The sequence below is a fragment of the Cebus imitator genome, unplaced genomic scaffold (genome assembly GCF_001604975.1).
Source record: "Cebus imitator isolate Cc_AM_T3 unplaced genomic scaffold, Cebus_imitator-1.0 Scaffold14, whole genome shotgun sequence".
In the NCBI taxonomy this organism is placed as follows: Eukaryota; Metazoa; Chordata; class Mammalia; order Primates; family Cebidae; genus Cebus; species Cebus imitator.
In genome coordinates this window covers 227,264-243,990 of record NW_016107329.1, presented here as the reverse complement: position 1 = coordinate 243,990, position 16,727 = coordinate 227,264, and the positions used below count along the sequence as shown (strand labels likewise).

At 35.7% G+C, this 16,727-nt stretch overlaps 1 protein-coding gene and 1 pseudogene across 5 annotated transcripts in view; one reads left to right on the top strand and one right to left on the bottom strand.

The window, feature by feature from the left end:
• Nucleotides 1-16,727, bottom strand: part of ITGBL1 (integrin subunit beta like 1) — a 274,140-nt gene that overhangs the window by 38,684 nt on the left and 218,729 nt on the right. For all 4 annotated transcript variants that reach the window (XR_001817264.2, XM_017501329.2, XM_037728946.1 and 1 more), the window contains one exon: nt 1,488-1,604. Coding sequence is in view for 3 of the 4 variants with exons in the window: in XM_017501329.2 (XP_017356818.1) it covers nt 1,488-1,604 (117 nt within the window). In the remaining variant the exon portion in view is untranslated. The remainder of the gene's footprint in view (nt 1-1,487; nt 1,605-16,727) is intronic.
• Nucleotides 11,625-16,727, top strand: part of LOC108284370 — a 34,054-nt pseudogene continuing 28,951 nt past the window's right edge. The window contains exons 1-3 of the transcript XR_001817189.1: nt 11,625-11,658; nt 12,756-12,804; nt 16,496-16,715. The product of XR_001817189.1 is annotated as an alpha-1,3-mannosyl-glycoprotein 4-beta-N-acetylglucosaminyltransferase B-like (transcript). The remainder of the gene's footprint in view (nt 11,659-12,755; nt 12,805-16,495; nt 16,716-16,727) is intronic.

The following is a 16,727-nucleotide window of genomic DNA, read 5'->3' as shown; positions in this document are numbered from 1 at the left end:
GTAACTAATACCAATGAAGGGAGGATTTAACCTAACAATAATATTGACATATTGTGAAAACACTTTGGTGTCACTCTAGGTAAAACTGTGGCATAAGGAACAATCTGTGAACTGAATATCAGAGCTGAAATTCTTGGTTGGCCATATTTTAGTTATGGGGTGTTAACTTCTCCAACCTCACTCAATTTTCCGTTTATGAAAGAAAAAAAAGTAGAAACAATCTCTTAGAGTGGCTGCTATGAAAGTGGCATAAGATAAACCACCCAGCACAACAGATATTTTAAGAATATACGCCTGGTGTTCCATTATTGGATGCTAAGCATTTGGGGGTTATTCATATCCTACTTCTCAAGGTCATCACCAAGGTCTGATTGCAAAAATTCAAAAAATTCCAACCTCAGGCATCAGTGGGTTAAAAGCACTTTTCCTCTCAACTTACAGAGAAAGGAAAAAAGAAAGTATTTTTTGTTAGGTTGCAAATTGTGTATTTTATACAGGCTCCTCTTACCATTGGTTAGAGAGAGAACAGGCAAATGATTGATTATTGTTATGGATAATAGATATACAGATAATAGATAATAGGTGATAGAGAGATAGATACATAGATACATATGATGGATGGTGCCTCAGCCTTCCATTAAGACACACATTCTACTACCGATTAGTTATTTTTCCTAATTCTCTTCCTCCTCCCACCCTCCACCAGAATGTAAGTAATAAGCCTATACATGTACCCCTGAACTTAAAAGACACACATTCTGTTTGTTTTCCCCAACAATAGTGCTCAATGCCTCAAAATAATTATCTTGAAAAGATATAATTATTTTCTTGTAATGTGATTCCATGTCCACATCACTTCATTTATACCAGAAACATGGAAAGATCTGTAATTCACATGCATCAACCTCAGCAATATGAATTTTTTCAAGAATACAATAATAATCTTGACCCATATTCCTCGCCATGGAGGTGCAGAGGTCAGCATTCTACTCCTGGGACTCTCATTTTTGTGGGTTACCTCTGCTCACTATCCTCTATCTGCCTCATTCTTTCCCTGGACAGTTTATCAATTCCAGGAAGCTCTTATTTGGGTATGAGAGTCTTTATGGAATCTGAGTGTATACCTCTTGTGATGTTAAATATAATCTTGCTGCATTTTTTTAAGTTTGTGGGTGATATTATACTTTCTCCTACCAATTTTTATAAATAAAGTAATGAAAATCATGTTAAAATGCTGACTTGCTACAAAACCTTTCACACTCAAAGTATCCTAGTTATTTAGATTCGATGATCTTCTATTGATAGTGTACTGTGTACTTTCACATGTCATTACAACCTAATTGTATATTTCTTTTAGGTTCGATGATATATTGCTTTCTGTTTATCTTATTTTTAACAGCAATTGAAAAAGGAAGAGTCAATAGAATAAAAAGGTAGGTAAAGCAAGTTGCATCCAGGTAGCATACAGCTATGAGAAATGCTACTACCTCCACAGACCACACCATCGAGGTCTTCACAGCGGCGATCATCGCACTCACAAGTCTTGCCATACACACGATGATCTCCTGGAGGGTAGCAGGTACATTTGCCACATTCACATTTACCTGTAAAGTAAAAAGAAAGTGCACACTTATGAGGAGAGTCAAAGATCACCAAACGTTTCAAGGAGGCAAGCACACTATTAAACCCAAATCTCCTAGAACAGTTCTAGTCTGTGCCTGATAATAGTTACACAAATACACATTTCCAACCTCCCTAAGGTAAGCTAAAGTTTAAGCATAAATACCATGGTGGTCTGGAGTGGAAGTGGCATTTGCTGGCTCAGAAGTCATTCACAGTTGCTATTCCCTAGTTTTTGTTTCATTCATTTTTGAATAAATCCATTATAAAACTCTCTATTTCATATTCAACTTCGCTTGATGCTTCTTTGAACATAACTTAATACATTACGTATATATATTGACAATATTTAGCAGAATGTGGTCATTTAAAAATACTTTAATCTTGGGTCTATCGTCTCCCTGAGAAACAAAATGTGCATACGTATATTTCAATGTGCTATTTTACTGATGTGATGTTTTTGTAGTCAATTTTATAGTACATATAACTCATTTTAGCATGGAACATACATCAAAGCACATAACCTAAATATCTTTATTATCCTTGTCTTAACATTTAAAAGTATGAATATTTTTTGGAATGAATTTGGTTCTTAGTTTTTGAACCCCTTGATTAGTCCCATTATGCTGAGTTTCATCATGATGTCTTAAGCAGTAACTATGTGTCAAACACTATAATTCCCTGCATGCCATCATTTCATTTTCAAATACCACATATTGACTGGAATCATTACAACCATTTTACTAAACAGGAAACTGAGACACATTAAGGCCAAGTGACTTTTCGATGGTGAACCAGCTAGGAAGAAATAGATTCAAAATTGACATTCATTCTCGTTAGCCTCAAAATTTGTGCAGCTAACCATTAAACCACATTGCATCTTAATATGTGTGTAATGCAGCATCAGAAGGCTATATGAGAAAGTAACTTTCTTTTGTTTGAGGAATCGCTACTGGCTTGCCAGAAATTCACTTGGGTGACAGTGCTCCGAGACATCTGTTACTCTCTGTCATTAGCCCAACCATCATAATTACACACCCACTGAAATAATCACAAGACGCTTCAGGGCTGACCTTGCAATGTTGTTAGTCACTCTGTTGCTGAACTTGTATCTTGTTAAAGAAATTCTGAGTTGGTAGATGATGGGGGAAAGAAAAATTAGTATTTAGGATTATATAATCTCAGGGCTGTAATTCAAGATAATCTAATGCAATGATTCATAATATTTTCTGGCTGACATGATGGGGTCATGATCCCTTTGAGAATCTGGTGAAAGGTGGTATGGCAATACAGTGTTGTGGTGGCTGCCCTTCAACTAATCTCTCTACCTGGAGATGGTCCCAAGTTCAGCAAGGGGCAGAGGCTTCCCTCCTTCAATGATAGTCCCTCTTCCTGTACCTTGGCAGCTAGAACAGGGACACATCAAACACCCTTGGTCAGGGCTTTGATTCTTGAGGGTGAAAGCAAAGGCACAGCACCTGTGGGCAGCATGGCAGTGCAACAGCATAGCAATGTCTGGGAGCTGTGAAACTCAGCATGCAGTGGCTGACATTCAGAAGTGATGGCAGCAGGAACTGGTTCTTGGCAGTGCCTTGCTTCCCCACATTGCTGCAGAAGCTAATTTTTCAAAGTTTCATTCTGAGGCTAAAGTCTTCTAATAAAATCTTTTTTTTTACCCCATTTAATGAAGTTGGTTTCTATTGTTTGCAATCAAGAACCCTAACTGGCAAAATTCAAATCTATCCCTGGAAAAATATACCAATACATATTTCTTTTGGTAAAATGTCAGAAAGGTCCATAACTTCCCTCAATTTATTTAATAGATGAGGAAACTCAGGCATGCTGAGGCTAAATGATTTGCCCAAGGCTAGCTATCTATTAGAAGTGTTGGTTTCAGTAACTAGATTTTCTGAACTCCAGTCACCTTCTGACATGCATAAATGCTCTAATCATTTTCATGGGTGGATGTGCAAATGATTCCAGTAATTCAGGCTGTGGAGAAAAAGCCAAATTGTGGTAGCATCAGCAGTGTAATCTGGTTATGGTGAGCTGTTCCTTCACAGACAGATGTGGGAAACCATGATCATCAGTTGCATTATTCCTGAGAGGCAATGCATTCCAGTTACATAGACAGAATCAGATTCTACATTTCAGGGAATACATATTTATGATGACACATTTATTCACATTTTGAGGCATATAGTAATTTTCCTGAATACACATTATTGGCTTCTGTGCTTCTTCAGAAAAGATGAACTAAACATTGGCATATGTGTTCAGATTTCAACATTCCATTGTTTTCATTGTGGATAATTTCTGTTCTATATTTTTGTACAAAGTTAGATAATAAAGTGTTAATATCCGGAGTAGGCACATTTTCTTTCCTGACAAATTAAAATTCACGTCTTTTTTAAATATCAGAGGATATATTAACCAATTTCCAATTCTTTTTTTACAAGGTATCTATTAGAGTTTTAAAATGACTAACATTAAGACAACTATGAGCTGAATTAACTTTTTGCAACACATCTCTAATACAGTTTATAAGATAAAATGGCTTCTGACAAAAGTCAAAAGTAGTGCCTTAGGATGGGCACAAAAAACAGAATTAGACATACTATTTAGTAGCAAAATAGGGTGACTACATTCAATAATAACTGAATTGTATATTTTTAAAGAACTTAAAAAGTGTAACTGAATTATCTGTAATTCAAAAGGATAAATGCATGAGGGGATAAATAACCCATTCTCCATGGTGTGCATATTTCACATTGTATGCCTATATTGAAATATCTCATGTCCCCCACAAATATATACACCTACTATATACCCACAAACATTTTTAAAAATTAAAATACAATGCATTAGGAAAGGCTAATTTATTGCAGACAGAGAGGTAAAAAGAGTAAATTCTGCAGGCACTCCATATTTTAAAGTATATTATTTTGCTGCCTCAGTTCACAACTTCTATGTAGCCACAACCACAAGTCACTACTAACTTTGTTTCAGTCACTATCATACACATGTCAGGTAAATTTCCAATCATTCTTCAAGGTTCAAAGAAAACTTCACCAAATCTGACATTGGCACCGTCCTACTCACAAACCTTCACAAACACAGCAGAATTAACTATGCTTCTTATATGTCCTCATAATAGTTTTCTGGGGGTTATGGGGGCCAGAGTCTTGCTCTGTCATCCAGGCTAGAGTTCAGGGAATGCAGTGGTGCAACCTTGGCTCAATACAATCTCCGTCTCTTGGGTTCAAGTAATTTTTGCGCCTCAGCCTCTTGAGTAGCTGGGATTACAAGCATGTGCCACCACATCCAGCTAACTTTTTTTGTATTTTTTAGTAGAGACAGGGTTATGCCATGTTGGCTAGGCTGGTTTCGAACTCCTGGTTTCAAGCAGTCTGCCTGCCTTGGCCTCCCAAAGTGCTGGGATCACAGGTGTAAGCCACCTCGGCCAGCCACTATAATGTTTTGAATCAATATTTATTGAACAGCTGTATTAAACAATAATCGTATATAAATACTTTAGAAATATTCTCACAATACATGAGCATTAATGGTAGAACTTGAATTTGAAACAGTGTATCTCTCCCAGACTAGATATTCATTTCCAATTACCTGAATACCTTCATTTGTGCTTTCCATGGTTAGATCAATTAAATATGTCCCATGGCAAATCCATCACCTGTATTCACAAACCTACTCCTCTTCTTGGGTCTTTTGTGAAATTTGACATAATCCTCTTTCTTAAAATATACATATGATTGTGTAATTCTCTTGCACAAATCCCTCTGATAGTCCCATGTAACCTTCAAAGCAAAGACTAGATTCCTAATAGAGTTTTCCGCACATGGTCCAATTTACCTTTTCAAGCATATATCCAGCAATTATTGTACGCTCACATTCACAGACTGTATGTTCCCTATTTCTTCCCTCTGTGGTGCACACCACCATTTTCTCTGTACAGTACTACTCGGTGTTCAATGACCAGCCCAAATCTAATCTCTTCTCTGAAACCTTCCTTTCCATCCCTGTTTGGTTACCTGGAAGAATTACCACCTCTCTGATCCCACAACCCTTTGTTTATACCGCTAGTAGAACACTGAATGCAAAGTTTAAACTAGATAAGTAAGTGCCTCAACCTAATGATAAGTGTCACTATGGTCCAGACTAACAGTGAGATTTGTAACTTCTTAGCAGCCAACTAAGTTCTCCCTTGATGTAGTAGAATGACACTGACGTACAGGTTTGTTGACTAGATTTCAGATAAGAAATTGAGTCCAGTTTTTAAATTTTGTTTAAAGGATATTATTATTTCAGTGATTGTTTTAATGTTATGGAGATATAACTGTGGCTTCTCAAATAACTACCAAAATAATATTCTTATACATGAGAAAGAAGGAAAATGGAAATCTACCTTTCTAGTACTGTGTTATTTTATACAATATATTTAAAAGAAAATCTAAAAGAAGAGATACTCAAAGAAATAAAAATAAAGCAAGTAATTTGCAGGAAGACAGTTCAGAAACAGAAAAGAGCATAGAAATAACTGTGAGCCGAAATTAATTCAGCCAAGATCATCAATATCATCCAATGAAAATTTATCTGAAATTTACTCTACATTGAGTCTGCCTACTCCTATTAAGTTTTAATAAAGTAGATAACTTTTAGGCACATACAAAATCATTCCAGTGATACCATTTTATAAAGAACTGCAATTTTTATGAATGATATTTTAAAGCTCATTATAAGGTATCAAAGAAGGATAATGAGCTAAGGCAGATTTTTAGAAGTTCTGATCAAAATAGATTTTACTTAAACAATTCAAACAGTTTCAGACTCTGAACTTGTGTAATACACAGAAAAATTTCAAGTCAAGATATAAGCCAAAAGTCCAATTTATAGCTCTATGTGCAGCTAATTATTTTGATAAAAACTCATTTAATTTAAGTCTCTAAATTTTTGTTTTCCCACAATAATTAAGATATAAGATTCAGATAAAGTGCTTATCTTCTCCTCACAGTACATTTTTTTTCATAAGAACTAGATTAAAATGTGAAAACCTTAATTCACTTACTCCAAAATATTTTATGTAAAATTCAGCAAATATTTAAGAATCTGTTTTATATGAAACACATGACTAGATATGGGAATACACTGTTAAATAAAAGATATGTGTGGCTATAATTTCTGCTACTCTATAGAATTTATCTCATTTTACTGCATATTGACTACCAAAAAATGTGGAAGAATAATGTCACCAAAATTAAACACTAAATATTTTGACAAGCATTAACTAATTTTATAATAAAAAAGTGCTATTAGTAAAAAACGAAAGGTCACAATATATTTAGTAATTGTTTTATAAAATATATGGACAGCTAAAATTTACTAGGACATTATGTAATTCAAACCTTAAGTCCAATCTTCTGTATAACTACCTCAAAATATTTAAAGTATTCATTTTTAAAAAAGTTTAAAATTTCAGAATGTTACATTTATTTTTGAATAGCATTTTGTATATTGAATATATATTATATGTAAAACTAATTCTGGAAATATAACTCTGCTCTGGGTTTACAAAATAATCGGCACTTGAATATTTGTCTGAAGTCCTTCCAGACCTCACCTATAGACCACAGCACCCTCTCCCACTAACAATGAACTGACTTCAAAAATTATCTCAACATAATACAAATTATCTAATTCTAACCTTAAACTCAATCTTCTATATAACTGTCTCAAAATCTTTAAAGTATTCATTAAAATGGAAGCTTAGGATTTTAGAATTCTATGTGTATTCTTGAATAGCATTTTGTATACTGAATACATTATATGTAAAAATAACTCTGGAAATAAAAACCTTGCTCTGGATTTATAAAATAGTCAGCACTTGCATATTCGTCTGAAGTCCTTCCAGACCTCACCTTACAGCAACCTCACCCACTAACAATGAAGTGCCTTCAAAAATTATCTCAACATAATCCATGAAAAATACATCACATCATCTTTTTTTCTTCATCTGAGTGGCATGTATGAGAGATTAAACCTCAAAGGAGAAGCGGGAGAATGAGGAGGAGGAGGAGGAAAAGGAGGCTTAGCTAGAACTGCTTCATTCTATTAGGGGAAAGCCGTGGTAGTGGTTGCTGGGAGGAGTAACATAAGGAACTGTGCAAAACATAGATGAGTAAAAGATAGAAAGCACCTTGGGTTGCAAATGCAGAGCAGCAAAGTACAACTCAAAGTGAACTTCTCAAAAAGACGGTTACTGTTGTCCTCTTAACTCCAGTCTCATCTCACCCCAATCCGCTTACCTCAGGATACTGCTATGTAACAGGTACTTCTTCAGCAAGGTCTCTAATGACCCTGTTCCAGTGGCCAGTTCTCTGTATCGTCTTATTTAATCTCTCAGAAGCTTTTGAGAGTTGACCCTGTTCTTTTGGGAAATACTTTTTTTCTGCTAGCTTTTATTAGATTATGGATTCTTCTTAGATTGTGTTGCTGGATTCTTATCTTTATACAAATATCTAAATCTTGGATTGCCCCAAGGCTTGGCCCTCAACCTTCTTTCCTTTATATTTTCCAAAATTTTATGCTATCCCATGGATTAAACAACTGTCTTACATGATGCACACTCTGAAATATATCATTGGCCTAGAGTCATCCTCTGAGAAGACACCGTTCTATAAAATTGCTTAAATAAAAATGCCAATAGGTATGTATAATAATCCTTTCAAATGATATCCAACATTATGGTTAACAGGGAGTGATCTAAGTTAGAGATAGAAATGCTTATAATAACCATTGTTGGCTGGGTGTGGTGGCTCATGCCTGTAATCCCAGCACTTTGGGAGGCTGAGAAGGGTGGATCACCTGAAGTCAGGAGTTTGAGAACAGCCTGGCCAACATGGTGAAACCCTGTCTCTACTAAAAATTAAAAAATTAGCCAGATGTGGTGGCCCATATCTGTAGTCTCAGCTACTCAGGAGGCTGATGCAGGAGAATCACTTGAACCCAGGAGGCAGAGGTTGCAGTGAGCTGAGATCATGCCACTGCACTCCAGCCTGGTGACAGAGAGAGACTACATCTCAAAAAAGAAAGCCATTGTTATAGTTTAAGTGCAATTTAATAAAAATTTTAGACAAAAAAATAAAACAGAGAAAGAGTCAAGATCATTATTAGCAGATGGTCTGTCTTTATGCCCAAGATTTTAAAAATTACAAATGCATTTAGAGTAATAAAACATTTTGGCAAGGTGTCTTGTGACCAAATAAACATACAGACATCAATAAATTTTTATGTGCCAACACTAACTCAACCTATTATAATGGAAAATTGTTTCATGTACAAAAATATCAGCAATGTAAAATAAATGAATGTATAAAGCATTGCACTATAAAGTCATAGTGAAGGCCATAAGAGAAGACTTAAAATTTTAAAGAGAACATACTTTCTTATTAAGAAAAAAAAATCTCTTTTTCTGAAAAAATCAATATTGTACCAATCAAACTCAATGAATGTTTTCAAACTGATGAAATGATTCTCAAATTTGTCTGAAATAATAAGTATGGTAATAATCAGAAGTACTTTAATAATTAAACAGAGTCTGTGTGCATCTTTGGAAGGTACGTGGAGAAACGTCATAACAGATAAGTTAAACTATGTCAAATGACTTTTTATAAGTCAAAAATTGTGAGATGTCATCATAAATGGCACATAAAATGACCTCTAACCATAGTAAATAAAGTGTGTTACTAGTGAAAAAGGAAGAAAAGAAAGAGGAAGAGAGAAAAAAATGTTAAAGAAAATGTATGCACTATGGCAGGCACAGTGGTTCACTCCTGTAATCCCAGCACTTTGGGAGGCTGAGGCAGGTGGTTCATGAGGTTAGGAGTTCAAGATCACCCTGGCCAATATGGTGAAACCCCTCCTCCACTGAAAACACAAAAATAAGCTGGGCACGGTGGCACGCACCTATAATCTCAGCTACTCAGGAGGCTGAGGAAGGAGAATCATTTGAACCTGGGAGGCGGAGGTTGCAATGAGACAAGATTGTGCCACTGCACTCCAGCCTGGGCAACAGAGTGTGACTCTGTCTCAAAAAAAAAAAAAAAGAAGAAAATGCATGCACTTAATAAATAATAATAATTGGCTGGTGCTAATAGTAAACATTTTAAAACCTTCTATTTAGTTTAGGATTAAGAGAAAGATAAATTTCTCTCTTACTTCTGTTCAACATTACACTAGATATCTTTGTTGGTAGAATATGGTAAGGATAAAAAGATGACAAAGAATTGAAAGAAGGAAATAAAAATTCCTTAACAGAAAACTGCACATAGACGATCAAAATGCTACTAACAAATAATATGGATTATTAATTGCCATATAGCAAACATATATAAAAAAATGAATTGCACGTGTATATACAGCATTAGACAAATGAAAGCTTTGAGATTTAAATGTGAAGAAATACTGCATGTTTATCATTCAGTATTATTAAGGTATCAAACATCCCCTAATTGATGTATAGCTTCAATGTAATTGCAATCGAAATCTTACCAGGATCTTTTAAGGCTTGAAAGCCAATTATGACATTTATATAGAAATGGGAAACACCTGTCTGGCTTGGGGCTCACACCTGTAATTCCAGCACTTTGGGAGGCTGAGGCAGGTGGATCACCTAAGGTCAGGAGTTCAAAACCAGCCTGGCCAACGTGTCTACCCTAAAAATACAAAAAACCAGCAGGATATAGTCGTGGTCCCTATAATTTCAGCTACTGGGGAGGCTGAGGCAGGAGAATCACTTGAACCCAGAAGGCAGAAGTTGTACTGAGCCGAGATCACCTGGGCAACAAGATAAAAACTGTCCAAAAAAAAAGAAAGAAAAGGAAGCACCAATAACCAAAATACTGATGAACAAGAAGGTAGAAATACCCTTTTTAAAACAGATACCAAGGCTCATTTTAAAAACATAGTAATTTTAACAATTTGAATTATAATTAGGCACGTTAGTACATTAGAAAATAAAAGACTGAAAAGGTGAGCCACAGAATGAGATGATATCAGCAACAGACATATCTGACAATTGTCTCATATCAAAATATTTTAAAAACTCTAGCAATGACAACAACAACAAATACATATATTCCATTAAAGACAGGGGCGGGAGATCTGAACGGGCACTTCAGCAAATGGGATTGTATGGCAAGTAAATATATGAAAACATACTACTCCTCTTATTCCTATGGGAAATGCAAACTAAAACCACAATAAGATTCTGCCCCAAACCCAATCAGATTAGCAAACATTTAGAAACTGACCGTAGTAAGCATTGGCAATGGTTTAGAAATACCACACAAGTCTTTTGCAGAGGGTGAGAATACACATTGATAGAATATTTTGGGGGACTGTTTGACATTATGTACTGAAGTTGGCATGCATAATCTAAGAATCAGCAATTTAATTCTTGGTTAAGTTCCCCAGAGAAAAGCATACACATGTGCACCAGGAGATGTTCCAGAATAATCATAGAAACATTATTCTTAGCAACTTCAGGGGAGAAATGTCCCAAATGTTCATCAATTATGGAATACTTACATATCAGCTATATGCTTAAATGAAACACTATAGCAATTAAAATTAAAAGTCACAAGTACATGGAATGTAGTGCCTGAGTCTCAAGAACACAATGTAGAGTGCGAGAACTCAGTCATAACAATGCATGCTGTTTGATTAATTCCAAAATAGGAAGTCTAACTATCACACAGTTTCGGAATGTGTACCTAGGTGGAAAACTTTAAAGAAAGATATAGAGGTGATTACCATGAAAATGAGAATAAGGGTTATCTTTTCAGGAAGAGAGTATGCTGATTTCAGAGAAGTGAGAATGAAGCTTTTGGGATTCTGGCATTCTTCTATTTCTGGACCTGGGCATGTAATTACTTTATAATGATGCATAATGCTATAAATTTATGTTATATACTTTTCTGAGCATAATGGATTATTTGAAAAATAAGTCTGATGAAATTGGTGAGCCATGTTCCAAAAATATTTAGTACCTTTACTTCTTACAATCAAATACATCTCCAGTGATTTCAACATTTAAAAGTTTAAATCATAAAACTAGACAGGAATCTAAGTAAGAGTTTTCATAACACTTGGATGAGAAAAACTATTCTGAACATGACACCAAATCAGAAATATAAAGGAAAACGTTAATAAATTTGACCATATTCAATATTCAATTTACATAGAGCAATAAACCTAAGCAGGACTAAAATATAAATAAAAAGCACAAAATATTTGTACAAATAAGATAGATGCTAATAAAACATTACTATATGTATGAGCTAAAATAAAAATAAATTAGCAAAAGAAAAATAAACCAAGGACAAAAATGGGTTATTCACCATAGAATTAATAAACACTGATCACTGTGAACATCAAATTATTTTTATCTTTTAGTAAATACCATGGAAATCAACTGCAAACTTGAAAGAATCTTACTTTTTTGGGAAGTTACCATGTTCATTGAAATTTTTGAAGTATTTGTTACTAAATTTTACTGGATATATCCTGGAAGAAACTCTCACAGTTTTTTAAAAAATTTTATCCATAAGATAATGCAAAATTTATATAAACAAAATGCCAGTATTTTAATACTACAAAGACAAACTTTTCTTCTATTTATAGGGCAAGTCAGTATAGCTAAGTATCAGATCAAATGAAAAAGAGTAGCTTTTGACCTTTATAAAATGCAGATTGCCTCATTTACATTATTACAAATAAAACGATTAAAACTTTAGTAATTTCATTGGTTCACATCCTGATTAATTGCTGGAGAGCAGTTACAGTAGAATAATCATTTAATTATTTCACAGGATTGGAGATTATTAGACATAGAAAAGTAATGAAGGGTGATCAAGCCCAACTATCCCCACAATTGACAGATGTGGAAAATGTAGTTCTGAGAGTGAGATAATATGTGATTTGCTCAATATTAGAGACTGAACCAAAGATGCTTAGGTCATCCCTCAAGGTCAGAGGGTAAAGGAAGAAATGGAAAGGTCATCTCTCATCCCTCACTTATATATTTAACTATTGTTTGTCTTTTTTTTTTTTAATAGTTAAAAATCCTTGGATGACTCATGTCTGGAAGCAATGTCTTACGGAAAGGTATCAATTTCTGGTAGAGGTTAATTTTCTAAAACTGGTATAAGGTAAATGTTGTGAAGTTGCGAAGTTTGTCATTTGTTTTTCAAGCTATATTCCTCTTCCTCTTTTCTCTCCCTCTCTGCCTCTTCTTGATCCTCTACTCCCTCCCTTTCCCCTCTATTTTCTACACACACACACACACACACACACACACACACACTACCTTGACTTCTTCCCTCTTTCTTCCAGGTTTTTCTTTTCTTCTTGGATTTCTCTTTTTACATAATCTCAACCACAACCTATATCTCAAGCTTTGACATCTCCTTGCCTCACTTTCTTTGATTTTCTCCTTTTGAGGTCTCACTTCCACAGGACACAGACTTCAAACCAGCAGTGACTAAGTCTCTAGATCCTGGATGGGGAGGTAGAAAGGACAAAATAGACACAGCTGCCCCTAAACTCATGGATTAACAATCAAGAGAGTTCTCAGATAAGTATAATTCAGGAAAGTTCATTCTTTATTCAAGACAAATTATATCTCTTCTGCATGACCACCACTAACATTTTTGCACATCTGTGAAAGAGTGAAAATCTGAAAATTCAGAAGCCACAGGGTAAATACCTGGACTTAAACTGCTACTGTCTAAAATTGAAATCATCTCCAGAAACCATGACTGAATATGCAACATGCATATACACGCGCGCGCGCACACACACACACACACACACACACACACAATTTCTTCCTTATATTGTCACATATAGGGAAGGCACAAACACACACAGGAGCAGACACACAGGCACACACACACAGGCATTTCTTCCAGATATGGTCATATGTAAAGTGTTCAGCTGAAGAATACTAACCTCCTTCTAACTGTGCCACATAGAGAACACACATGCTCTTGCTCAAGAATAGGTTCAGTGGGCTCAAAACCTGAAATGTCTGCATTACTTTGATCATTCCCTTATTCACTCAACAGACACATTTTGACTATCAACTAAGGGGCAAGTATCATGCTAGATATTGAGATACAAAAGAAAAAAAAAGTTGTTTACACACTTTTACTAGCAGGGGAAATGAAGGTAAAATACGTGTGCACACAGGGCTTGCAGGGCTAGAAAAAGTTTCTGGCAATAATGTGGGATTGAGCCTTAATGTATTTGTTTAAGTGTCAGAAAGGGAAATACATTTTGTGGCACAGATACAATTAAAAATGTGAGCTCTAATTTTAATAGGTCTGGATTTTAATCTTGGCACATACACAACTAAATGTGATTCCTTGGAAAAACAAGTTAAACTTCATTCACTGTGGCTGCATGATGGGAGTAAAAATAATACCCACAGCACAGGATGATTGTAAAGGCTAAATGTTGTAATGTGTACAAACTACACAGCACAGGGCTTGGCACACAGTAAGTCTTCAACAAATATTAGATATTATTATCATTATAGTTTAATAAATAAAACACAGCTGGGAGGCTTGGTGTTCAATTACTCACATACAATTTGTTCACTTCCTTTTTCATTGTACTTTTCTATGAAAACAAAAAATAAGTGTATTTCCTGACCCAGAATGAGAGGATTTCAGAAGAGCACTGTATCATCAAATGCACCTGCCAGTCTGGTAACAGCAGGCACACTCTCCATGACCTTATTTTTTTTTTTCACTTTTTAAAATGATAAAAGCCACACTTGCAGTACATGCTCAATAGTTGGGGAGTAATTAGAGGCTCACATAAAACAGAAAATAGATTAGCACTTTACTAACATAGTCCTTCTTTGCCTAAAATAATAGGTTTGCCATAGCAACCTGATTGCACTACAAAAAGCGCCTGCCAAATGCATCCTAAGTTCCCTTGCAATTTCTGTGAGAAGGAATTAAACACTTGAGAACTATAATATTCTGTGCCATTTCAGCTAAGTACAAATATTTTTGTGAGAATAAAGTAATCTTCCTTCAGACATTTGAAAGTGAAGAGGCACCTTCACCTTCCATTTCAAAACAGGCAGTAAAACTTCATATAATGCAAGCCACGTTGACATTACAGATCGATCGTTAGCCAAGAAAAAGTTGCTTATGACTTTAAAATACAGATAAATGTTGATCCTTCTATTTGTGCTTAGTATACAAGGATTAAAGTAATCAGTCATGGACTATGTGAGGAACTTAGACATTTAAGCAAATGCTGTACTAATATAATTTTCTCTCTCTGTCTTAGAATGTCTGAAATTGAAAATGGGAAGAGAAGCACGAGGCACATTCATCTCTAAAGGTTTTCCAAACCATGGTGCAAAACATCACAAAGGAGGTCATTTAGTACTCTAACAGATGATCTCATTATTTGAAACTTAAGATGATTTCTACAGCAACACCTAAAACTATTCAAGATTCACTTTTTCTTTTCCTAACAGAATGCCTATAAATTAGGTAGCAATATACTCACATATGAAAGTAACTCTGAAACTGAGCGACAGGTTCAAGTTTAAGACATCAGTGAATGACTGAAGTAGGAAATGTAGAGCTTAAGCCCTTGATCAGTGTAGTCCACCATGAAGCAGCCCATGTAAATTCGAGTAAAAATCTCCTTTTCTCTAGCTGGCAAAACCCACTGATTGGTCATTAGGCAGTGCCCTGCTTCTGAAACACAGTTATGGATTTCTTAATACCTAAATCCTATGAAATACTGGCTGATCTTTAACATTGACTTTAATGATTTCATTCCAGATCGTAAACAAACACACTTAACTGTAATTCACCATAAAATTACTTTATGAGATAAATGCTGAAGAACACACACAGACCATAAATGCCATTCACCAGTGAGTGTTGTCATTGATATAATCAGATAAAGGTTTCCATAGAAAGTATTTCTTCAAGGTGAGTTTATTTGAGTAAAGGAGAAGTAGGGTGGAATCAGGTCCTGGTCACTTTGAACTTCATGGTACTGACACTTTAGAACATTAAAACATGGGCTGGGTTCAGTGGCTCATGCCTGTAATCCCAGCACTTTGGGAGCCCGAGGTGGGTGGATCACCTGAGGTCAGGAGTTCAATACCAGCCTGGCCAACATTGTGAAACTCCATCTCTACTAAAAATAAAAAAAGTTAGCTGGGCATGATGGTAAGTGCTTGTAATTCCAGCTACTCAGGAGGCTGAGGTGGGAGAATCACTTGAACCTGGGAGGCAGTGGTTGCAGTGAGCTGAGATCACGCCACTGCACTCCAGCATGGGTGACAGGGCAAGACTCCAACAACAACAACAACAACAACAAAAGTGTCAGTGAATCTACCATTTCTTTAATACACATTTTCAGGAGTGCTAAGTAAACTGATTTGAAACAAATGTGGACTTTCTTCCTAAATCTGGGCTAATTAGCAAATATATTTTACAAATGGAACAATGAAATCAATAGAAAAATACATAATATACTGTCCCTCAAAAATATACTAATCTTTCAAAATTAAGAAAAATTCACCATAGAACAATAGTTTCTTCTGCTTATTTTTTAGTCTTTGTTTTTGACTCTACCGAAATATACTTTCCCAAGTCGCAGACATTAGAAAGAACATTGCACACATATGAGTTTACACATATGTGAAAATGTATGTGGGGGAGGATCCAAGATGGCCGTTTAGGAACAGCCCAGGATTGCAGCTCCCAGTGAAAGCGCAGAGGGTGAGTGGACGCCGCATTTTTATTCCCCACAGACTAGGAAATTCCCAGGCGGAGGAGCTCCACAGGTCACCAGCGCCCCTGTGCCGGCTGGCGCCGCTGCTTTGCCCCGTGCGGCTGCTTCGTCGGCGCCCCGGAGCTGTGGTTCTCCGTACAAAATACACTGGTCTGGGTGCCCTTTTGGCTGGCGATTGGAGCCACAGGAAGTCACCCATTTGTCTGTTTAAAAAGGGGACTGAGCAGAGAACCAGGACAGTAGATTCCAGG